Here is a 25714-nt window from a genome sequence, read left to right as displayed (position 1 = left end):
TTCGAAATAACAGCAATTAAAATCCCGAGGCAACTCCATCTAAGCTAACAGTTATGTGTAATATATCGTAACCCTCTTAAAATAAAGGCCACGATATGAATCATTAAAAGGGAAAACAACTCAAGTGGTCTCCATATCACGCAATCGCGGATGTTCTAAATTAAACTACAAAGATGGCCATTTATGGTGACGTTGTGGTCGCTTATATATGACGTTTTCCGCGGAGGGATCCCAGCTTGTCAGAACCATGGTCAGAGCGCTGAGAGGCAGTGAATAGCAGACGTTAGTTCAGCTGCATAGTAGGACAGAGAGACGTTCAACTGAGAAGACGTTTTGCGGTGAACATTTCCGAAAGCAAATGTTAACGTTCGGATAGTACAGTTTGCTAGACTCTCTAGCGTTTCGGGGGGGCTAGCGTTCAGCTTACCTACTGGTATTCTGCGGTGGAAATAGCAAAAATGTCGTCTCCAAGTCCGGGTAAAAGGCGAATGGATACCGATGTGGTGAAACTGTATCCTTTCTGAACATAAACAAGTCTCTGACTCGCTGTCTAGTCAGCTATGTCCTTATGTATGAAGAAATGTGATATGAGCTAATCCGTTTTATTGACGCTGCTTGTTTGTCTTGCTAACTGAATGCAGATAGAGCGTTCATTGTGAATGGCTGGTGTTTGTGTAAACAACATTTTGCTAGCAAAGCCAAGTCTTAGCTATTTCTGTCCTGCGAACCTTCAGTCGCTTATCGGGACAGCTGTACTAGCTAATTAGATCGGTCCCATGTCCTTTAAGCATTTTTTTAACACTATATTTCCTTGTAATATTAATGCTTGTTGTCTAGCATGTTTTCTATAATCGAAAAGGACTGCAACGACCGATCAGATGCTAACGTTATTCTCCTTTTCAGGAATGTCTTTCATCTTGTTTCACCACCAGTAAATCTGACTTAAACACCTCATGGCATTTCTTTGTCCAGCCTGTTGTTGTCAGGGGAGTTAAGTCAAATTGTCCCTTTACACGTTGGCACAGGAGCTTGTTTACATAATGTAAGGCTAACTGTTGTCTTTTGTTCCACATTCGGTAAAACGTTGGCGTTATTGTTAGCATTTTCAGCTTTTCTGTGTCTATATAGCTTCGCTATGTAACCTCACGTTGGGCTTTCTCATGTGTTATTGCAGCTGTCACTTGAAATGTTAGCTTGTAACGCTGCTGAGCTGGCTAGCGAGTCTGTAGGTTAATTTCAACATCAAAATGGCCACCTGATCTATGTCTCACTGTACTTCAGTGTCTGCTGGCAAATACAAACTGGTTTAATGATCATTTGTTGTCTCATGAATATTGATTAGTGAAGCGAGCGTGGCAGCTGATCAGAAAGCTCAGCAGGTGTCATGAGGCAGCAGTGGCTTTCACTGAGAAATGCATGTGAACTTTCAGGACACATCTAGTATGTTCTGTTTTCAACCCCCCCACCCTACACTCCCATGTCTTTTGTTTTACTTTTATATTTTGTTTGGCTTAAGCTATAGCTGTCAACAGAAAGCACTAAAAATGAACTATTACAAGATATTTCCAGTCCACTCAAATGTTCTAGAAGAACAGTGTGAACTAGTAGGTTTTTTTTTTTTTTTTTTTTGGTTTTGTCCCAGCACAGTGGAGCTTAATCATTGGGTAGCCTGTTACTAGCCAGAAACTGAAAGAGGGAGGGACCTAAAACAGCTGATGGGATGGCAGTAAAGCTAGAGTCAAATATATGGCTAAAACTGGTCTTGTCATAATAACAGGTTCCAAGTAAGGGTTTAAAAGTATCATTTGTAAAGCCTTTGTATTATAATTTATGGACGTTGTTGATTTCTTTAAACTAATATAGGTCATACTTTTGAGTTATGTTTGCCCAAAATTCCTTCTGACTTGAGCAATTTTCATTCTTAGAGCTGAAACATTAATCAAATAGTCCATTGAAACAAGTTGATTTTTAATAACAGATTAATAATTTTAGTCTTTAAAGAAAAAATGTTTTAATTTTTGGGGGGGGGGATCATTTATGACAAAGAACAAGGAGTGGACACTGGGTTTCGACTGTTGGATGGATTAAAGAAGCTATTTGTACACATCACGTAAGGTTCTAAGAAATTATGAGGAGTGTTTTCTAAATTTCAGGACATTTTAAGAGATTAAACTAGGGGTTTTCAAAGTCTGAGATGGTGGGCCGTCTCTTGGACAAAGCATAGAATAAGGCTTACCCATCCTTACACTACTTACAGTTTAGTGTCAGGATGACAATATAAGATCATTTATTTGTTATTTAATCCCGTAGCAGTTACTTAGTTAGCCAGACTTGCCTATTATTGCCGCTTTATATAACTTCAGAGTACACCAAATACATAAATATTCTGGGTCATTTGTGACGTGCTGTCTGTAAGACATGAGGAAAAAAGTAAAAATTTGCCCCCAAATCTTGCATATCTTAACATATCTTCAACCAAATCGCATACATAAAGACCCGCCTCATGCTTTCAAATCCTCTGGAGTAAACCATTCAATCGATAAATTGTGAAAATAATTGTTAGTTGAAACCCTACTCATGCTACATTTCTATGTCATCTATGAAGCGTACATATGAGGAGGCTTTATTTAGCCTTTTCCAGCTACAGTTCTGCTTTTTGTGTGTGTGTGTGTGTGTGTGTGAGTGTGCGTGTGCGAGCCTGCTGCTGGAGGCATCTTTTTGCATCTGCTAGCAAGCAACAGAACTTGTTTGAGAAAGTTAATGCTCCCTCCTCCCTTGTAAGTGTAAGATATGGCCACCTTTAAAAGTTGGTGTGGCAGACTCAACAAGAGTTGCAGTATTGCAGTAATACTGCCCCACTTCTTAAAAACCTACTACATCAATAGTCAAACAGGTTCGGTGTGTTCCACCTGCTCAGTCCTACACAATTGCATGTGTGTCACAGCGCATGGTCTCACTGCTGACGAGGCTTTCTTGTTGGGTTGAGGTAAGGAGGGCTTCATGTTACTGGTCTGGGCAGCGGTTCATTCCCTCTGTTTATGTGCCGAACAGCAAAAAACTAGCACTAACAACCTTGTCTCTGTACTCCATAGCCCCGCGTCTCCCTCTGGTGTAACCAGAACCAGAAACTCACACCGGCTTGTAGACAGGAGCAGCTTCTTCCTTATGGGTTGACACCGAGAGCCCTCACGCATTAATTTGGTGCAGCCACCGGAGAGCTGAGAATCTAGAGCGGGGACCATTAGGGAGTTCATGAAAATGAATGTCAGAATGACCTCAGCATGTAGTATGACTGGGATTAAGCTTTGAGCTTTGTCCTAAACCAGGCCCATGGATTCTGCATTTTATGACAAATGTACAGATCTTTGTATGCATTCAAATGAAGTGAGCCATAATCCTCAACATGGATATTTTCGTTCACTCCACCTCTTTTGTATAATCTTAAGTACATCTTGTACATTGTCCACTTCTTGCTGGTCCTAAACCTTTAAATTAGCATTATTCTCCAGTGACCCGCATAACTTTTGCCCACTGGCTTTTTCACTCTTCCTCTTGGACATGTTGCTTCAATTTTGGAACACGGTGTTCTTTAAATGGGAGTCTTGGCAGCGTGTGTCATTTCAAAAGAGCTTTACATTCAGCTTGTTGTGTGGGGCTGACTACACTCACTGTGTAGGTAGTTGTGCTGTTATATGCATGTATTCATCATTGGTCTACTCGTTTGACAAACGCTTTCAAGCAGTAAGCTGCTGGAATTTGAGCACAGGTAGATTACAAAGGACTAAGCCTATTGTGAATGTTACCACAAGCTCTGGTGGTGTCTGGCCTATGGATTTTAATGCAGAGAATAGGGCAGAAAAGAAAAAATGTCATATTATCGTTACTGTATGTTGACTAATTTGATGAAAAAATTTTTTTTTTCCCAATAAACCTCATTTTCTTATGCACTTTTAAACAATTTAGGCCAAAGTATTTATCTCTGCAGTAGCATGAAGGCATGAAGTGTACATTTGTTTCTTGAAGAAATAAAACATGATTACCACAGAGCGGATGATTCAACATTTTCTGTTAACTAAACTGCATCTCTGATCTCATCAACCTTCCACTCACTGCGTGTGATTGGATCGCAGTTCTTTGATGCATGACGACAAATGATTTATATTCAACACAGTAGGGAGTTGTTGAAGGGGGAAGATGACGTGCTTCAGCTGCCTCTGTATCCATCATGATACCTGGCTCAAGGGCCAGTGTGTGATCATTTTACCCTCAAATCATCATATGATTCAGCTTAATTGTGTGTCGTTCAGTGCGGATTTGTGGTTTGGATTTTTCTTGGGAGTAGGACAGGTTTGAAGGGGTGCTATCCACCAGGGCCACTCTCTTCCTCACACCTCCCTCCACCCTCATGAAGTGGAATACCAATTCTGAGCTTTATCTGCTCCCCGCTTGGTGTTTCAGGCCCATTGTGCTCTTGTAACATGACATCCGGATAGCATCAGCACCGGAGTCTTTTGTGTTTCCCATTTTACTGGAGCCCCGGTGACCTCAACCTCCCGCTGCTGTGTCAGACCAAGTCACGGCCAGCTAATCTGCACTCAGCATTATTAATGCAATACTGAACCAACTAGACACAGATTACTGTGGGGAAGGAGCCAGCAGGTTTGTTTGGTTTTTTTTTCTTAGAGTTTCTTAAGTTTGGTTTTGCATCTGCTTGTGACCTAAAGACTGATAGAGGAGGAGCATGATGAACCCGTGACAACATTTGAGTCAGGGTGGGGTGTGTGTGTGTGTGTGTGTGTGTGTGTGTGTGTGTGTGTGTGTGTATGTATGGGGGGGGATCTGTGGTCTGGTGATTTAGCTCCAGTAAATACAGTGCTTTGCTCTTATGGCACAGATGAAGTAACTTTTTTAGTTGCAGTTTTTTTGAAGTTCAATTAAATCGGTAGCCATGGTAGCTCCTGCTGAATTTCCTTGGCAGAGGTTTGCACTCGCTAACCACCCTCTAGCCTCTTATTTGTTCATGAATTAACAATCTGATAAATGTAAGAAAGTAAGGGGGGGGGTTCACCTTGATTGACAGCTCTTCTTTTTGTGAAGGGTTCAGGAGCAAGGCATCTCTGACAGTAGGAGATTGGAGGCCCTCACTGTTAATCCCACTGTGCGACGCTTTCTGCATGCATGGCTGAGTTCTCTTAGAAAAACAGATGGACTGAAGTTCCTCTCTTTGTTTTGCATGATTCTTTTTTTTTTTTCTTCTCACGCTGGGGAGCTCAGCCTGCCTCTTGCATTCACGCGCACTGCTCCTTTAATGTGGAAAATCAAAGGAGTGATGATAAGTCTGCATTTACATTTGATCTTTTTATTGGCATATGTGGTACCAAAAACTGATTATATTAACTTGATCAACTTTATTTTGTTCCAACAAAACTAGAGAACACTCATCAAGAAACAATTACAGGCCCCTCTATCCACCAGGCTCTATCTTGTCAGTCTGTGCACATCTTATCTGTATCAGCTTGATAAAATTAGCTGTGTGTGTGTGTGTGTGTGTGTGTGTGTGTGTGTGAGCAGTTCACACTCAGATGCAAGCTTGTCAGCAGTTTCTTCGACATGTTGAAATTCAAGATTCTTCCCTTTTCTCCCTACAACAGACAAGTCGTATCTGTCAATAGATCCAGTCATTAAACAGTTGCCTCCGGTTCAGGTTGTAGTTTCTCCTACCCTGGCTCAGTTTTGTGTTGATTAATGGTCATATTGTTTTTTTGCGCACATTTACGTTGTACACATGCATTTGCACACACAGACAGACTCTTGTGCTTTTGCTGTAAATAGACTGTTGATTTAGTGAAAAGGCTGAGAGGAGGAGCAGCTGAGGGATTCACGTTTGATTGCAGTGGGTGGGCTTTCATTTCTCACCAGAGAAGACAAAGAACTTAGCCTGTGTGGGGCTGTGCTGCTCCAGCGTTCATACAGGGGAGGTAGTCATCAGCTAGCTTACTATATTACAGTCTTATAGAAGCAAAATATGCATTGCAAGGGTTGTTTTTATTTATATATATATATAGTTTTGGGTTTTTTTTTTGGCATCTATGGACTGTTTGTTATGGTTCCTTTTTTTTTTTTTTTGGAACCTTTTTAAAAAGTAGGCATTTATATTGTTTCACTGTGTGTGTGCACGTTCTAAAATTAAAGTACCGGATTGCAGGGACAGGCTTTTATATTTCTGAGATTTTTCTCAGTGTAACATCGGCTTTAAAAAAAACATTCTAAGGTGCCTAAGCCTCAGGTGATAGATGGTGTACCTTTTCCTTTTTTTTCCTTTTGTTCACACATTCAGTGAGCCCACAAAATGGAGTCTTGTTCACGGTTCTATGTGGGCTGTTTTTGTCAGCTGTAAAGCAACTGTCATAATTGCAGACTGCAATGTAATCCTCTCTCGTTTCACACGTTAAATGTGTCGAAATTCTCAGTGTTGACCTTCTTAATTCAAAACAGAAATGAAACTAGTGTTAATGTACTTCCACCACCCAGCAAGTGCAGCGCTTAATCTCTGCCAGACATTTACATATATATATATGTCCATTCATATGTAAAATCTACCGCAAGGTTTTCTTTTACATGGGCTGCACATGCTGGCACTGAACGCTCCCACCAGTATTCACACACCTAATGGGTCAGAACAGATCTCGATGCTTTAATATGGACGGCCAGTTTCAGTCCAACTGAGCTCAAGAACACTTGAAAAGCAGAGTGTTTTAATCTTGATTTAACATTTTGAACTCAATACAGTTGGATTTTGTGAAGCGCAACCTAAACCTGTGTCTGCTTGAATAAGACAACGGCTGATAATGTGATAATCATGAGAAAATATCCTGGTTGATCATGACTAGTTCCTCAGCCAAAATACAAATACAATCAAATATAGCTAATCAATCCAGCTTTATTTGAAGAACACATTCTTGCAAGTTAGTGTTAAAAAAAAGTGCTGCACAGATGACTGACATGCTGATTATTAGATGGTGCTCCTTTTAACTGTAACATATATGTGTAAAATGTTTCTCAGCAGCGCAGCAGTGCCCATAAGCTTCAATGGGGATTATGTAAACTGTAATTCCTTCACTTCAATTACTGTAATACCAAAATTATCATTCCTGCTCGGCTAACCACGACTTGGATGACTTAGACTCTTTCATGACATTGTCTTTCGGTGAAATGGATATTGATAATTGCTGGAAATGTTTTGCAGGTCTACTCTCATTGGCTGACAAATCATATTGAGGTTTTAGCAATTTCCCAAATACAGTTTACTGGATTTTTACTGAAGTGGTTGATTGCATTGAAGTAGACAGAGGAGAGATGTCCGCCAACGTAAGCTGGCAGGCAACAATGGAACAGTGGTTTATTACCAGTGTTTTGACTTGAAAGTCTACTTGGGGATACACCGTGATGTTAAACATTGCTCAAGTCCTAGGGGTACACTCTGAAGAAGTCTTTCATGTCAAAGTCAAGGCAACCTCATAAAACATATTGATTTTAGGCTACTATCTTCCTTCAAGCTTGATTTCAGTGGCGTGTCTGAGTAGATTCCTCTTAAACGAAATTTGTATGTATTCTATTGTAAGTCATCGTTACTGCAGTCCGAATGAGCAGCCTTTGTGATTTGTTGAAGGTGCAGAGCTCGCGACGGAAGACAAACTTTAAGGTCAATAAATGTTTAATAAAACAGTGAAGGAACATGTTGCAGTAATAGTTAAGGGAATATCACAGGAGGAATGTGATTGATATTGCCATTCTTGTGATATCTTGGACTGATGCATGTAGTGGATGATCGGGAGCTTTAATATTTATATGTAGAGGCAACAAACCAGATAATTAGATCTGAATCTGCATTAAAATTGAGTTTTGTGACTTTGACTTAAAAGAGTGATTAAATGGAAGTAAACAGCTGGGGGTGGGGTGGGGGGGGTGGTGTTTTGCAACAGTGTGAAATGGAGAGCGAGTGGAGGAGTGGGTCAGTAGGGTTGGCTGATGATGGTTGCAGGGGAGAACGGTGTTTGCTTGGTATCGAGCTGATTAAATCACACACTCGCAGCAACACACGACCTATTGCTGGCTCTGCCTGCTGTGTCTGGATGGCTGCTGCTGTTACACTAGTTGCCCCTGTTTTGTTTGTTTGTTTTTTTTTCCTTCTTTTTTTCAGACTGACCTGCACTACACTTGGTACAGTATTGCTGCTTGCACATTAGTCATCACTGTAGATATTTGCTTGCCCTGAGAAACTCCCCATGCACCAAAATGAATTCAAGATACGTCCAGTAGATATATTAGATTAATTATTGTTCCTCTGGTAATAACGTCCCTCATCAGAGATAAGGCACTGGGTCCATTTAGATAGAAAATGTTGTTGCTGGTATGATACTGGTCTGCTCTGTTTTAGTCTTGCTGCTCTATAAGGTTGAAATTCTCTTTCCAGACTTGCAAACGGAGGTTCTTTTGTTTTTGTTTTGTTTTTTTTAAGTATTTTTTGAGAAATAATCCGTGCTTTCTTGTCGCTAATGAATGTTAGCTTGTGCAGTTTTTTTTTTTGGTTGTCTGTGGCTCAGTGGAGGAAGCCTACACTCGCTCACACCCTGTGGACAGATGCTAAATTTCCTGCCTTTCATCTGCAAGGCCTTTGATTGTTGCTACAACATTTGTGCGAGGGAGAGAAAGTGAAAGAGGAGGTGGCTGTCTCAAAGTTCTTCATCTCTATATGAACATCGGCTCAAAATCTTGTAAATGATCCAAACCAGAGCTAACTTAAGAATCTGTCTCACCTCAGTGTATATCCTTCCCAGGCAACACCATGGCCCGAAACAAATGATGTCACTACCCTTAAGTCCAATTTTAGCTTTAATTCCAAGGAAACCCCTTCAGCACTCTAAAAATAGGCTTTTATTCTAAGAAAACCTTAAGGAACTGTTGACTAGTCACTTGCAGCTTTCATGAATATTACTCTCTATGTACAAACTACATGCACCTGGGAATTTAGCCCAGTCTTCTGCTCTAACCTATCATGATTTATTTTCTCCATTATGTCAAATTCAGAACTGCTTGTTGCTGTGTGTGTGTGTGTGTGTGTGTGTGTGTGTGTGTGTGTGTGTGCTTGTGTTCACACTCGTCATCGTTTGCCTGCAGGCCAAAGCAATGATGTCATCCAGCCTGCAAGGGTAGATCAGCATTCGGCAGGCTGAACCCGTCTCATTATCTCCTTCCATCACTATCGTTCTGCTTCTCTCATGCTCTTACTCCCCCATTTCCAGCTCTGTGTTGTGTTGGTTGACCTTATTCTACCTTCCCTTTTTATGTTCCTTCTCCCCGCTGGCATTTGGAGGTTACAGACTGTTGGCGTCTTTCAGACAGACTTCGTAACACTGCTTCTTATGTTGCATTCACACAATGCAGTTTTTACAGTCATCGTTCTCTACTCAGTGCCAGTAATAAAATACATTCTGCACGGTAGTCAATAGCGTACCATGTTTTACACATCTCCTGGTGCCTTTTCCTCGAATAGCAGCCCAGTCTTCCCATAAGTGTTACATCTCACATTTACAAGGATTGCTGGTCAGCGCTGGTGTCAGCTGGTTTTAAAATCGCCTAAACTGGCCTGCCGTGTTAATTTGCTCTTTTCAAATTTGATTGTACATGCCATGTACATAGGGATACATAGAAATTGGAAGAAAGAATTTATTTTGATGCTGTTTTCAAAATACAAACTGTTGAAATAACACATTTATATTCAGAAGTCAATGCCATTGTGCTTTCCTGTCGGTGGTTAATACTAGATTTTCAACATGTAACAGGTCACCCCGATGATGAAAGAATAGTGTGGCGTTTTCCTTTTGTTCCCCTCCTCAAAACAAAGATGAGAGAAGCAGGGAAGTGCATTGAAACGTTCCGCCCCCTTTCACCAGAGCAAACATGGCTGTGTCCAAAAAGGAAAATGCTGGCGCTGAGTTGACACCACATTGTTTGACAGATTGTCGTTTATGATTCCCCAGCATGTTTGTGTTCCATAGTTAGGAGGAGGTTGGTCAGGATTGAGATATTTCAATCCTGGGTCAGACAGGGATAGAGCCCCGAATGAACCAAAAGGAAAACAAGCTATGTCTAGACCACAACCGTAAATGATATTTACTGCATATTTCTCCACTGTACACGGCACACTGAAAGGTTTTAGTGTAGAAATAAAGTTAAAATCAAGATCCCGTCTACCGAAGAGCTCGGATACATTTTCACATGAGGCTATTAGTTTGTCTGAAACCTTTTCTTTCTACTGTTTACAGCTGTCGGTTTCCACGCTACTGTACTATATCACATATGAAGGAAGTTGCAATGGAACAGCGTTTAGACAGAGTTTGTGCTCTGATGTGTGTATGTGTGTGTTCTTCCGGCATGATTGGGTTTTGTGTATCCGATTATATGTGTGTGTAAAAGATACTGCGCTGGTGCTTGCTACAGATTATGACTTATCTATACTAATCCAAGGTGGGGGATGGACATCGGAGTATTGATGGAATAGGGAACACAGAATAATACATAACTTTGATTTATCTAAAACAAACACATGGTAGTTTTGTGATGTGTCCTGAAAACTTTGTGAATTTTCAGGTTACAGACATAACTTGCACATCAACATACACAATATTATGAAGTTATTTTCAAAAAATTGGGAATTAGTGGTTTGAGTAGTTCAAATCAAATTGAAACTCTTAGTTTTAGTTCTTATTCTTTGTAGTAGTTTCAGTTTCACAGTGCACACTGGAAACAGGCCAATTTTTTTTGGGGGGGGGGGGGAACATTTGCTTTTGGGACGTACCTAAGAGTGGAGTCTCGGAAGTTTTTCTAATTAGTCAAAAATTTAGCACTGGAAAATGTAAACTGCTAAGCTCAACCATTAGATTTTGTTAAAAAAAAAAAAAAAAAGAGTCAGTCCTCTCCCTGTCATGTTACCTGTTCTTTTGTTCACATCTAAAACGGCCCTGTGCAAAAAGCCCCTGATAATCAACATCGTCGTTTGCATCCCACAATTGGGTCAATTTGTTCTTGTAGCTTGGAAACCGATCACTAGGGAGATGAGGTCTCAGACTAGTTCTTTTGGTGTGCACCAGAGTACGCTCACTGCTTTCACAAGCAGCCAGGGTTTGATTAAACTGGTCTAAACCCTGGGTTGTGAACTTGCACAGTAGGGCTTATCCCTGACCCCACCTTCAACACTTGAATTATACAGAACAACTTTAGTCGGACGGATTTACTGAGTGCACTCTGGTGTTTTAACACACCTGCCAATCTCCTTCATAGTTTTTTTGACGGTTACTTGTAGTTACTTCTTTTGTGGAACAGATGTGTGCCCTTGGGCCTCTCTGGTTGAAGGAAAGAGGAGGCCAGTAGGTTGGACCATTATCTCGCTATGACCTAGCTGTAAGATGGAAAGAATCCCATCAAAGGGAATTAAAAATTTAGGGATTGGTCTTACTAAAACCATGGATAAACAGGTCAGAGTTCTACAGTTGACAGTCTTCTTTAAAGATATTCAGTATGTTGGTAGCTGCTGCTGTTGTCAGTTTACTGTTCAAGCATTTTACTGCACATAAAAATTGTATGTGACCTTCCAGATTTTTTTTTTTTTTTTAATCACGCGAGGGCATGAGAGAAGTCTGGCAGCGCAATACGAGCTACTCTCTCATCCCTGCCTTCTCTTTCTCTCACGTCATCTCACTAAAAAGTTTAGAGATTTCTTGTAATTGTGTTGTTTTGTTAAGTTAATAAGTATTGCAGACAAGCTCTAATGTGTGTGAAGGACATTTCGAAAAGGTAAATTTAGTTTGATTTTGAAACAGTTCAATATTGCATCACTACCTATTATTACTTCTCTTGCCTTCCAGCGAATATGGTCAACGTCAGTCAGGCTGCTGCATAACTGTTGTTGATTCAACCCCAAGAACTGCTTATATCCCACCTTGCCTCGCGGCTGTCTTACCATCCCCCTACTCAGCATCGCTGCCCTGCCTCACGTGCTCGTACACACCAGTGATTTCACAATTGGTTAGATGTGTAGTTGTCCTTACATGAAGGGCAGAACTGGAGGAGCTGCAGTATGTAAACATAATGCATTGGCAGTATGTATTGATGTGGTCATATGTGCTTTAGGGGCTGAAGTTAGTTTTGCTAGCATGCTGTGTAGAAATATTGCACTTGTGGTATTTGTGCGTATCCATTCTGGGCTGGACTTTGCATCAGAGAGCCTCCGAGTAGCTTATTGACTCCCCAACATCAGAACAGAGAGGTTTCTCTTGTGCTCCACAATGACACATTTCCCTCACACAAGCTAGGGATTCAGTCTGCTCATCCCAGACTCAACCAGAGCTTTAAATAACCCCCCCCCCCCCCCCAGTTTAATTTAACCCTTTAGGTGTCAGTGCCACAGCTAATGGGATACACACTCAATCAGGATTGACAAGCCAGCTGCTTCTGCGAAGCTTTCTTTCTTGTCTTGTGCTTGTTCTCTCCAGTCTTTCACTCATTTTTTAAAAAAAATATTGTATTCTTTCATTTACACATTTACTTGCTTGCTAATCTTCTCTTCTGCTTCTGTTTGATTTCCTGAACTTCCCTCCGCTCATTAAAAAAAAAAAAAAAATTGTACCAGCAGCTCCAAACCCCAAAATAATAGATTTAGTATAATTTAAGGCTAAGGAAAGCAGATGATTCTTCAATTCTTCAACTTTTTTTTTCACCATTTATTAGGTTATTTTACAGTACTGTGGTAACACTGAACTGGAAATTTGCAGCAGAGCAACATGAGTTATAGAGGGACATGATGGCAAGGTATTTATCAGAGTTGTTTACCTTCCAGTGTTTTCTTTCTCCTGTCAAAGCTTTTGTATTACTGGTTGTGACCTTGGTCAACAATTCAGATGTAGCTGATTTATTTCTCGCAAATTTTTTCTGTTTTTTTTTATTTTTATCTTTTTGTTTCATCTTGGGCAAACAACATTCAAAAATGCCACCACCTTTAAAAAAAAAAAAAAAAAAAATCCAGATCAAAAACCCTGGTTTTACTTGATCAGTAATTACAGATTTACTCAGGAAAGTCATTCCTGGAGTTCTATTCAGTGTCCAAAATAACAAGGAGCTCTCTGCAAGTGAGTCTCCAAGAGAAGGAGACAGAATCCATGTGTCATTTTCTGACATTGATTTGATTTCATTCTCTGTCACAGGCGTTCATTTCTCTCGTTAGTCTTTATTTATGGTGCGGGACACTTGCCCATGTTTTTGTCGAATCACAACAGTGATATTTTAGACTGGAAACAACCGCAGCTTATATTTCCAGAACGAGTCCTCATTGTGTGAGTGGATATTTTCCCCTCCGCTTGTTGTGTTTGTTTGTTTGTGTGTGCTGTCAGGTGAAGTCATTGTCCTTAACAGCCCCGCAGCATTGAAAGCAAACATGAAGTTACCATCCTCAGCGGACTCAACGAATTTGTAGTGAAGTTTTTCGGACCACAGGGAAGTAAGTATCTCTTTTGTCTGACTTTTATACATTACTGGTCCCACGCTGGTCAAATCCAACACAGGATCCTCGATGAATGACTCCATGTCCCAGAAAGAACATCACTCCTTCCCAAACATTTTGAACTACTGATTGTAAAACCAGATTTTTGTTCAAAACTGACGACATCTAAATGTGCATGAAGTCATAACATATGTCCTGAGGGCAGTTTGTGAAAGAATCTCCGTCATATCGCTGTTCATAAAGAGAGGTTCATTATGGTGGAACAGGAACGTTAAATGGATCAAATCTTTGCCTGAGGCCATAAAGCGTAAAACAGAGAGGAGTCAGGCCGGAGGGGGAACTTGGATCAGGAGAAGCAGGAAATACTTCTTTTCTTCTGTTGTTCGCAACAGCTGTCACACTACAAAAACCCCTGGATCAGTAAAGGAGGAGGAAGTGGGCGTTTGACCCTGTTTATAGGTGCTTGAAGTGATGTTCAATAAAAATGGTTCTTTCGTGTTTTGCAGACGTGTGCACATGTTCACCAGTATTCCATTCATTAAGGTGCTTTTCTGTTTTAGTGCTGCACATGAGGGTCCTGTTACACTCAGCTATTCTGGGATCATGCACACACACACACACACACACACACACACACTTGGAAGTAAAAGTTGCAATGCAAGACTGTATTATCTAAATGAAAATGGAAGGAAGTGGCGTGTGCAGCTATTGGTTCAATCCTGAGATTGATGGAATCTGATATTCAGTGGTGTGAAGTTTCTTCTGTCTCCTCCTCACATACAGCGCCGTACGAAGGAGGCGTTTGGAAGGTGCGAGTAGATCTTCCTGACAAATATCCTTTCAAATCGCCATCAATAGGTAAGAGCTCCGCCTTCTCACGCAGATCTCAAAGGCTGGAGGAACTGTCTCACAAGTCACTCTCTCACGTTCTACCTTTCAGGATTCATGAACAAGATTTTTCATCCCAACATTGATGAAGCGTAAGTTCAAAAGTTGTTTCTCTTAATGGCTTTTCTGTTAAAACTGAAGTGCTGATTATCAGTGGATCTTCAGATTTATCAGCAGCGCAAGACAATATCAGCACGTCATTAATGTCTGTCTTTTTTTAAAGACAATTTTTAAACGTTTTGCTCGTCATCGGTTCGATATTATGAAGAAAAGTTATGAAAAATATTTCAGCTTTTCTGATTGCTTTGGATATAAACAAAAAAGATTACTTCAAATTCACAATGTTGGTGTGTTTTTTCAGGAGGTACAAAAACGTATGCTATTGGCAAATCACACACACTACCAGTCAAAAGTTTGGACCCGCCTTCCCATTTAATGTTTTTTCCTTATATTCATGACTATTTACATTGTAGGTTCTCACTGAAGGCATCAAATCTATGAATGAACACATTCATACGTTTATGTAGTAAACAAAAAAATGGAACTAACTCAAAACATGTTTTAGATTTTCCATTCTTCAAAATAGCCACCCTTTGCTTTGATTACTGCTTTGCACACTCCTGCCGTTCTCTCCATGAGCTTCATGAGGTCGTCACCTGGAACGATTTTCCAACAGTCTTGAAGGAGTTCCCAGAGATGCTGAGCACTTGTTGGCCCTTTAGCCTTCACTCTGCGGTCCATCTCATCCCAAACCATCTGGATTGGGTTTAGGTCAGTTGATTGTGGAGGGCAGGTCATCTGGCGCAGCACTCCATCACTCTACTTCTTGGTCAAAGAGCCCTCACACAGCCTGGAGGTGTGTTTGGGGTCGTTGTCCTGTTGAAGAATAAATGATTGTCCAACTAAACACAAACTGGATGGGATGGCAAGTCGCTGCAGGATGCTGTGGTAGCCATGCTGGTTCAGTGTTCCTTCAATTTTGAATAAATCCCTAACAGTGTCACCGGCAAAGCAACCCCACTCCATCACACCTCCTCCTCCATGCTTCATAGTGGGAACCATGCATGTGGAGACCATCCATTCACCTTTTCTGTGTTGCACAGAGACACGGTGGGTGGAACCAAAGATCTCAAATTTGGACTCATCAGACCAAAGCACAGATGTCCACTGGTCTGATGTCCATTCCTTGTGTTTCTTGGCCCAAACAAATCTCCTCTGCTTGTTGCTTCTCCTTAGCAGTGGTTTCATAGCAGCTATTCAATGATAAAGACCTGATTGGTGCAGTCTCCTCTGAACAGTTGATGCAGAGGTGTGTCTGCTTCTAGAACTCTGAGTAGGATTTATCTGAGCTCTAATCTGAGGTGCTGTTAACCTGTGATTTTGGAGGCTGGGGCCTCAGGTGAACTCATCCTCAGCAGCAGAGGAGACTCTTGGTCTTCCTGTCCTGGGGCCGTCCTCATGTGAGCCAGTTTGGTCGTAACACTTGATGGTTTGTGCGACTGCGCTTGGGGACGAATTCAAAGTTTTTGCAATTTTATTATATGAACATTAACAGTTTTCAAAAAGGGCTGTCAGCTGTGTACCAACCTGACTTCTGCACAACACAACTGATGGTCCCAACCCCACTCAGAAGGCAAGAAATTCCACAAATGAACCCTGACAAGGCAAACCTGAGAGGTGAAAACCACTTCAGGTGATGATGTCATGAAGCTCACTGAGAGAAGGCCAGGGGTTTGCAGCGCTGTCCACAAGGCAGAGGGTGGCTACTTTGAGGAAACTGAAGTATAAAACATATCTACAGTTATTTCATAATTTCTGTTTACTACATAATTCCATATGTGCTCATTCATTGTTTGGATGCCTCCAGTGAAAATCTCCTAAATAATAAATTTAAATTATCATGAAAATAAAGAAAAACCATTAGATGAGAAAAGATTTGATTGATAGTACTATCTATCCATCCATCTATCTATCTATCCATCTATCCATCTATCTATCCATCTATCTATCCATCTATCTATCTATCTCTCTATCCATCTATCTCTCTATCTATCTATCCATCTATCTATCCATCTATCTATCTATCTATCTATCTATCTATCCATCTATCTATCTATCTATCTCTCTATCTATCTATCTCTCTATCTCTCTATCTATCTATATATCTATCTATCTTAAATTAGAATTGAAAACTGGTAAAGTCTCTCCTTGAATGTCTTCTTGTTAATCACTCCATAATTGTATTTCAAACTACATTTTTTTTAACAAGCTGATATTTCTGAATTTTTTTTCAAAATTGCTTTGTCATGTTGAAGGGAATAGAAAGAGACTGTAGTTCCACTTAATTTCTGAACTACAATTGACTCATTACCGTGTGTTTGAAAATCTTCATTTTTAGTTCCTCCCCCCCCCCCCATCATCAGCTAACAAAAGACAAATCTGGCCAAGTTCTTTATTTTTTTTTTTTTTGTATTTTTCCGAGCTGAGTAATCCACTGCTTAGTGGCCACATCCTCTGAAGGGCACCGTGATGGGTGAAGGTTGGTCAGATGACTGGAAGGACAAGCTGAACTGTTGTCCCCTTCCATATTGAGCAAGTCTAATGTAACGGGGGGGTTTAGGTGGTCCTCAGTAATTGAATCCTCAAGTTTTACAAACTGACATCATGTTAATACTAGTAAATTACACTAGGATAAGTTTACAAGTTGTGATATTACAGTTGAGGCAAATGAGTCGCATGGTAAACTGTGATAGTGACTGTAAAGATAATGGCTGATAGCAGTCAGCCCGCTACCAGTGGAGTTTGACTTCTGTCACTCAGAAGCTGCAGGTATTTGTCATGAGTGGAAGTTAAAGCTTTGTGTTCACTCGTGAATGGAACCACTGTAAAAGTCACTCATGCTGATTGAACCTCCTACTCACTTCTGTCGACTGTCTGTCGCGTTTGTCCCCTCAGGTCAGGAACGGTGTGCTTAGATGTCATCAACCAGACATGGACAGCCCTTTACGGTGAGTACTTCCCTCCCAGGGGACAGTGAGATTGTGCAATCTTGACAAAGTGCCCTCGACACCAAAAAGGTGACTCCCTCACAATGAAGCGTGGGCCGCATTAGGTGTTGCTGCAAAATTGTCCCTGATCTTCTTACTGAGAGGAGAGGAGAGGAGAGGCGAATGCTAATGAGGTAATACCCTCACCGGCCAAGGTCACAGAAGCACATTCACCTTTGACAGCACTCATCTAGTGTCTGTCAGCTGTGAGAGACGGCGGCGCACGCACACACACACACACATACACACACACACACACACACACACACACACTGTTGTGGGGATTGTGTTTACCCATCACTGTTTCCATGTTCCCACGCCTTATATTATCCCATTATTTCTCATTACAGCCCCTCCACAGACAGCTGTTGAGCATTATACAATAATATTTGTACAGATTGTTGAAGGGCCCCCCCCCCCCACCATTAATTTTCACTACGCTTCAGGATAAAATTCAAGAGGAGCCTTTAATGACATTTAAGCAACTTCATGTTTCTCGTGGCTATCATTTTCATCGTTAAATGTCAGCTAATAGAGCAATAGCTTTCTCCTCTTTAATCTCAAAACCCTTAAGAAATCCTCCACCTTTGTCGGCTAAAATCCTGCGGATGTTGAATGTTTGAAAAGAAAATCAGACTGTACAACCGTGAGAAGGATACACCAATCAATCCTGCATTGTCTGTAATGAGCGGCTACAAACGCAGTGGGAACAAACGCGTCTGATTCCATCATGTAAACACGACAGTACCATACAATAGACTGGAGGAAGTGTTTGTTTTCTCCTACTTGAGCGGGCTCAATGGTGACACCTAGGTGACGAGAGCAGAGTTGCAAAATTTTTTTGCTTTTTTTTTTTTCTATAATGAGGCCTTTGAAGCTGAGGCCTGCTAGCAGAGAGCTAGTAACAAGATTCACTGGTGGGATTCTAGCATCTGTGAGGCTGAAGATTTTACTTTTCTGAATTTGACCTTCAGTTGTTTTTTTCGACTCGCTTTTATGTCGCAAACTCACAGATGCACGTTTTATCCTACAGATAATTAGAATTTCAGCCCTGAAAACGTCTTCGAGTTCAATTTCATAGAGGGGAAATGCTACGGGGTGTTGGTTCTGCTAGCAAGGTGAACATAAGTGGAACGACCTTGGAAAAAGATCATAAACTTTATTCAAAGCGGTCTTAAGATAATTCCTCAATTATAATAAATACGATTTTAAAAAGCCTTTTCAAACATGGTTCAATTCAAAAGAATTCTGAAAGACAGAAATAATAAAGATTCCCAAGAAATCGAGTATCAAATATTAACGGTGAGTTCTCTTCTTCCTGCTCCTGTTTGTTCATTGACTTTGCAGAATTATCACAAGTAAAAAAAAAAAAAACAAGACAATTTTTTTTAAAACTGGTCTGATTTCCTTGTCCTTCTTCAGACCTGACCAACATCTTTGAGTCGTTCCTGCCTCAGCTGCTGGCTTACCCGAACCCCATCGACCCTTTGAATGGAGATGCAGCTGCCATGTACCTTCACCGGCCAGAGGAGTACAAGCAGAAAATCAAAGGTTTTATTTATTCTCATTCACCTGAGATTCTCACACGCCTGGAAAAGTTTTATTATTTTCTTTTTGTTCCTCCGAATGGATTCCAATTGTGTGTGTGTTTGTGTGTTTCTGTAGAGTACATCCAGAAATATGCAACAGAGGAGGCTCTGAAGGAGCAGGAGGAGGGGGCTGGCGACTCCTCATCCGAGAGCTCCATGTCTGATTTCTCAGAAGACGAAGCCCAGGACATGGAGTTGTAGTGAAAGGAGGCCCCCCCCCCCCCACTCCCTCTCACCCCATCCCGCCTACTCCTTTAATCGCCCCCCTCCCCCTCCCACAGAGACTATATTTGATTTCCTAACCACGAGAAAGCAGACTTATAATATTCATATTTAAACAAGTTGATTTTTTTATTATTATTACTACTAAACAAGGATTTTTATGACTATCTAGCCTTTTGGTGTGTTTGACAGACACCCCCCACCCCACCACCACCACCACCACCACCACCATCCCTTCCTTTCTCCTCCTCACCCCTCCTCCCCCTCCACTCTGTAGCTGTTTCTCCTCTCACAGATATCCAGATTACTCTCATATGCTCTCCCTGTCATCTGCATTTTTTTAAGTGTTTTTTTTTTTTTTTTGGTTTTGTTTTGTTTTTTTAAGAAAACGTCCCGTCTCATTTCTTTACACAAATTTCACCCCCGACTCTTCATTTAGTCGTGGATTCTGACAAAAGCTTCGGTCGCTCCGGTTTTAGAGCTGCTTAGATCTGGCTTGCCCGGGTGCACTGTTCCCGAATATCGTCCCGCAATCAAGACAGTATTTATTCAAGATGCACAATCACAGTTGCGCAGGGTATTAAAAAAAAAAGAAAGAAACCGATATCTCTTTCAATATATTGAGTGAGACATGTCAAAAATAAAAACCTTAGCTGTTACTTAACATTTTGTTACTCTGTTTTCTGCAAAAATACATACCGGACGCGATCAGAAAAAAAAACAAAACATGTTTTTTTTTTACTGACGTGAGCAACAATGTGGTGAAAACGACATCTTTTGGTTCTTTTAGCATGAAGATTTTGGTTTTACTCTTTTACTGAAAATAGAGCAGAGCTACCCTTTAACCATCCGACCACATGAGGCTCCTAATGGACGCAGCTTGCACTGGTTTCGTTTTTTTGTTTTGTTTTTTTTCTGTCAAGAAACACGGGTACCAAATATTCTCAATGTACAATCATCCATCCTCCTGCTAATTAGTACATTTCTGTCATTATTGGTCATGAACAGACTTCCCTGGCTGAGCGGTTAAACTAGCGGTTGTTGTAAAAATCGGTAAAAAAAAAAAAATCAAATAAAGATGAAAACAGGTTTTATCGGCCATCCTCACATTCCAATATTACCAGGAGTTTGCTCAACCCCCCCCCCATTATCATTATTGGTCTGACTGTCAGAATAAGTTCTTTTTTCTTTTTTTTTACTTTCAACATAAGACCCAAATATAACATTCAGGCTTTTTGCTGGTTGATTGAAGGCGGTCATTGAAAGTCACGTGCATATTAGACTTCAATCTTAAAAAAAAGAAGAAAAAAAAAACCATCCATAATGTGTGGAACAAGATTGCAATCACAGCATTTTTGATTGTTCTCCTTCTTTGTGCTTCTCACTATTTAGCCCACAACAGACATTTGGATTATTTGTTTGTTTTGTATGTGTGTATTTGTGTATGTGTGGGTGCGTGCGTGTGTGTACAGTATCTACCTTGTACAGCGAAGAAAACACAACTCTCCGCCGCCTTGCGAAATACTGAACCCCCGCACTCGGCCGAGTGTCGCCAAAGGCTGGCGTGGCAGTCGAAACTACCTAGAAAACCTCGTAATGTACTTCACTTGAGATTGCAGTTAAGACTCACTGGTTGCTTTGTTGTAGATTATTTAATCCCAAACGGGAGGTTTGCAGCTGAATCATACTTTTAGTCATCAAAATCCCTCCTCCTCTGTGCCTCATCATGAAAAGAAGGTGACCTTCAATTGAATAACCCGCCCCCCCGCCCAACAAAAAAGCGAGAAAAGCACATGCTTCATCATCCAGGAGAATTTTTAATATTCACTCTCTTCTCAAACGGCTTTATTTTAGCTTTTGTAGGGTTTGGTAGACATTTTTCACCTGAACAGCTGTGATGAATGGATGGTTAGTTTTTCTGGGTGGTGACTTCAACTTAACGTGCTATAATATTACAGATAGAGTTTAGCGATCATCTGAGCTTTAGTTAGTGGCGTGACTTACCTGTAAGATGCTCCATAGACGTGCCTGCTCGTCTCCTTCTGGCAGATTCACACTTGTAGAGGTGTGTGTGCGTGCGCGTGTGTGTGTGTGTGTGCGCGTGTGTGTGCGCGTGTGTGTTTCAAACTAGGAGGACTTGTAGTGAAACTGTACAGAAATGAAAAGACTGGATTTTCTTCAGGAGAGGGGTTTCATTTATCAGATTTAAACCCAGGATACATCCATGGTTTTAAGTTTTTAAGCATTTGTGAAGATAATTGCTCGGGGGTGGGGGATGGGAGTTGGTTTCCAACAGGATGCAGGTGTTTTAATTGTGATATTAGGTGTGTACTTGGTAGTATAATGTACTCCGAGTGGCTTTCAAATCGAAGAAACCTGCAAAGTTGTATTCAAGTTTTCCAAGTGTCACAATCAGCTTGTACGGGAGCCAAGAAACGCCATATTACTTTTTCGAATTCCGTGACATCTTGATCATGAATTATTACCTTTTCTTGCGAGGTGAATACATTTTCAACAAGAAAACTGCATTAAAAAAAAAAAAAAAAAAAAAGGAATTCCACATCGGGCCTTTCTTAGCTTCCGTAATCTTGAGTTTACTTCTGAAGCTGCCTGTAAATGTGTATTTATTTACTTTTCATTTTCTTTTCTTTTTTTTGCTCTTTATATTGATCATCACACGCCACTGTCGTAAGTCAGCTGAATAATTAACCACCCCTGAGGAGAACTTGATCTTCTTCTTTTATTTATAAAAAAAAAGGAAATTAAAGTGAATTTTTTTTTTTTTTTTTTTTAATCTCCCATTTGTGCAGTATTGTACTTGATATCCATGTTGGAGAAGGGAAGAAAAAAAAGCACATAATATGACAGTGGTGCAGAAGGAACCGGAGGATGTTTTTCTGTCTTTTTCAACCCCCACCCCACCCCCAGTATTTAATCAGAGGTTTGGTTTTGTGGATTGTGCATTTACTGGGAAATAAATGGATGATACTGGACCTTTGGACTGGTGTCACAATGATGCCCCCCCCCCCCCCCCCCCCCCCTTGTGTTACTCCCTGGACTTCTTCGATGTCAAAAGAAATAACCACTGCCTTTGTATTTAGAACTAAGGAAATGTGTTCAAAACCAGTAATGCTTCCCACCTTAACTTGACATCTAATTTTTTTTTTTAAGTATCAAAGATATGTTTATTGTGCTTTTAATTTAAATTTTTTTTTTCAATTTTCCTAGGCTTCTCTTCTCACCTCCATGTGCTAGAAAACAACATATTTAACACGACCACACAGACACACACGCTCACACAAACACACAACCAGTGAGGATGGACTGGTCTATCATTAATCCATAGACAGCACGTCCAGCTGCGGAGAGTCAGCTACACCCCCACCCCCCCACCCCCCCACCCAAATCCAATAATATCACCTCCCCTTCCATTTGTTGACCCGAGTCTTCTTGTGCACTTGCATGTTTCTGGTGTGGAGTTGAAGCTTGCTTGGTGCACACACACACACACACACACACACACACACACACACACTCCGTCATCATCATCCTGTCTTGTGCTCGTGTGGATTTGTTCCCCCGTGCTGGCCTACTGCTGCTGTCAGGGGATTTAGCAGGCACACACAGCATGGAAAATGGCATTTTTAAGAAAAAAACAAAAAACAAACAAACAAACTAGAAACTATGTATGTGGGTACCTAGTGTGTGATACCTGAGGGTTTAAAAAGTCAATTTTTCCTCTTTTTTTTGTTGTTGTTGTTTTCAAAAAGCCCATCCTTCTTCGTCTTATTTTCATCACCCTCACTTTGCTCTCCCGGCTCTTGTTTTTCTTTGCATTGTGAAGTGGGCATGCTTGTCAGATAGACAAATGCTCTCTATTAATAGGCTTATAACCTCATAAATAGTTGTGTATAAAATATACTGTTATAACTTCTCTTTTTTAATAAAACATTCAATGTGCATAAATGTCTGAGGCTCGCGGTTGTTCGTGTTTGGAGCGTTCCAGTTCAACTGTACTGACAAGACGACATTAGCGGTCTAAAACATGTATCGAGCATTTGTAGCAACATTTCAGGAGGGGATATTTGCACGTAAGGTGGCACGGGGGTGCAGTGGTCAGCACTGTCCCCTCACAGCAAGAAGGTTCCGGGTTCGAGCCCCGGCTGGAGCGCGGGATCTTTCTGTGTGGAGTCTCCATGTTCTCCCTGTTCCTGCGTGGGTTCTCTCTGGTACTCCAGCTTCCTCCCACAGTCCAAAGACATCAAGAGGGGACTAGGCTGATTGAACAGGGACAACACAATTCTCTCAGAAATATTTAGTCATTGTTTCCTCTTTCCTCTTAAACATTCTGAAGGTATCAAGGACTTTTCAAATACTTACAGTAGCCCTTAATTGTTTTTTTTTAACTACATTGTAGATACCTCATGTTTACATTTATACTCAGTCTTTGTTTCTAATTTCCTCTGAAAAACCTCTAATTATCCAGGGCTTTTGAAATACTTCAATGAGTGCATAGCAGTTTCTACCCTCCTCTAAATTCACCCTGGCCACCCAACACTTTACAGAATGTATCTGAAATTAATTATCTTGAATAAATTGCCTTTATTTCTGCTTTCAGATAAGACAGAGGTATCCAGAACTTTTAAATACTTACAGCAGCCTTTAATTTATTTCTAGTCTCCTCTAAAATATCCAAATTCGTACCTTTAAAAAATACTAGAAATACAAAGAGCAGCCCATAATTAGTCCCACTTTTCACATAATCCAAGTATGTTCCCAAATACTCGGTTTTTGTCTCTACTTTTCTCCTAAATACTCTGTAGCTACCCAGAACTTTTGAAATGTTTATAGTAACCTGTAATTTTTATGTACTATCTTCTAAAATACCCCCATACGTAGGCTACCCAGTACTTTCAAAAATATATGGTCTTTGTTTCTACTGTCCTCTAAAATACTCTGTAGCTACAGAGAACTTTTGAAATACTTCCAGGAACCTGTAATTTCTGTCTTCTTTCTTCTGGAATACCCGTTAGTACCCAAGACTTCCAAAAAAATACTTTGACTTTGGGAATTTTAGAAGAATACAGAAACGATTGGTACTCAGAGCTGTTGACATATTTACAGTAGCCCATAATTTGTCTGTACTTTCAAAGAAAGTACCCCCCATTGGTACTCAGTACCTTAAAAAACACTTCATCTTTGTTTTATTTTCCTTTTAAATTCCCCTTATTGGTATCCAGTACTTCAACAACAACAAAATTACTGAGTTTTTGTTCCTACCCCTGAAATGTTTTGTAGCTCCCTAATTCTATTCCTTTTGAAATACATACAGTATCCCATAATCTCTCTTTACTTTCATTGAAGTACCTCAGAGGTACCCAGAACATTCAAAAATATTTACAGTACCTTCTTGTCACTCCTTTATTCTGTCCTATGCCTACTTTCATTTAATCACCAGTGAGAACTAGTGAGTATTTCATATGTTTAGAGTCATACAATAAATTTCCACCGAACTTTCAGGAAAATTACACAGCAAAACAACAAGTGTTACCAACATACCATTATTATTTCATCAGAAAACTATGTGGAACCACCGAGCAGTACCACAAGGTGTCAGCGTGGTCCTCCGGTCCCACATCGGCTCTCTCCGCCGTGGTGACCTTACACAACAATGGGGACCACTGTCCCGCAGGAGCCCCGTGAGGGTCTGTGAAACTGGAGAATCAGGTTAGTTCTGTTCTGCTGCTCTGGAATGATGGCGACGGGTGACCAAAGCAGCTCAAAACACACACCTGGTAGGGAGTTTTTGGTGACTTCAAAAGTTAAATTAAAAAAAAAAAAAAAAAAAGCGTCGTTCTGCTGTTACTCACCATTTATTTAAATGTGTATTGATTGACATAATTTTCATATTCTGCAATTTCCTTTTTAGGGTTTTATTTTTGCGGAGACTGTGAGAGTCCGGGCGTCCGCATGCTGACTGATGCCGTTCCACTATGACGCCAGATGATGGCGCCACCTCTTCTACTTTCCTCCATACTCAGCTGCATCCTGCCTGTGTGTATAATCACAGCGGGTGGGCGGGTTGGGTGGGATAAATGCTGTGACATAAGGCTGTTTAATCCCCTGCCCTCTGAAAAAAAAAATGTATTCTGTCACGCATCAATCTGCTCTTGCTTCCTGTCGCTCTTTATTTCTGTTCGCCATGACTTGCGCTTATGTGGTATTGTGATGAATTTAAGGAGCAGAATGGATTACACACTCATACAAAGGTGGTTGAGCGATCACATTAACATGAAGGTGTATGCTTGTGTGTGTGACTGTGTGGGAGATCTCTTCCCGTCTTCTCAGCGCCAGGCCCACGAGCTAGAGCTCGTTCAGACCCGAGCCCTGGAGGTTCCTGGCCTGGAATGTCA

The 25714-nt window shown here is 40.8% G+C and overlaps 1 protein-coding gene across 1 annotated transcript; it reads left to right on the top strand.

Moving 5' to 3' along the window:
• The first annotated feature begins 211 nt into the window (after positions 1–211).
• Positions 212–22294, top strand: ube2h (ubiquitin-conjugating enzyme E2H (UBC8 homolog, yeast)). Its single transcript, XM_086202093.1, has 7 exons — positions 212–511; positions 13476–13552; positions 14339–14413; positions 14496–14535; positions 17399–17451; positions 18913–19041; positions 19156–22294. Exons 1-7 carry the CDS (start codon positions 459–461, stop codon positions 19278–19280), a joined length of 552 nt encoding a protein of 183 aa, XP_086058219.1. The 5' UTR covers positions 212–458; the 3' UTR covers positions 19281–22294.
• The last annotated feature ends 3420 nt before the right edge of the window (positions 22295–25714 follow it).

The sequence above is a fragment of the Aulostomus chinensis genome, chromosome 4 (assembly GCF_037954235.1).
Source record: "Aulostomus chinensis isolate RoL2024-O1b breed Wild chromosome 4, RoL_Achi_v1.0, whole genome shotgun sequence".
NCBI classification, from domain to species: Eukaryota; Metazoa; Chordata; class Actinopteri; order Syngnathiformes; family Aulostomidae; genus Aulostomus; species Aulostomus chinensis.
This window is presented reverse-complemented; position numbering and strand designations above follow the sequence as displayed.

Excerpts from the sequence above, each read along its gene's own strand:
- ube2h (XM_086202093.1), top strand. The coding sequence starts at position 459 with ATGTCGTCTCCAAGTCCGGGTAAAAGGCGAATGGATACCGATGTGGTG. Across the intron at positions 13,553-14,338 it reads GTTTTTCGGACCACAGGGAA|CGCCGTACGAAGGAGGCGTT; the intron begins GTAAGTATCTCT and ends CCTCACATACAG. Across the intron at positions 17,452-18,912 it reads GACATGGACAGCCCTTTACG|ACCTGACCAACATCTTTGAG; the intron begins GTGAGTACTTCC and ends GTCCTTCTTCAG.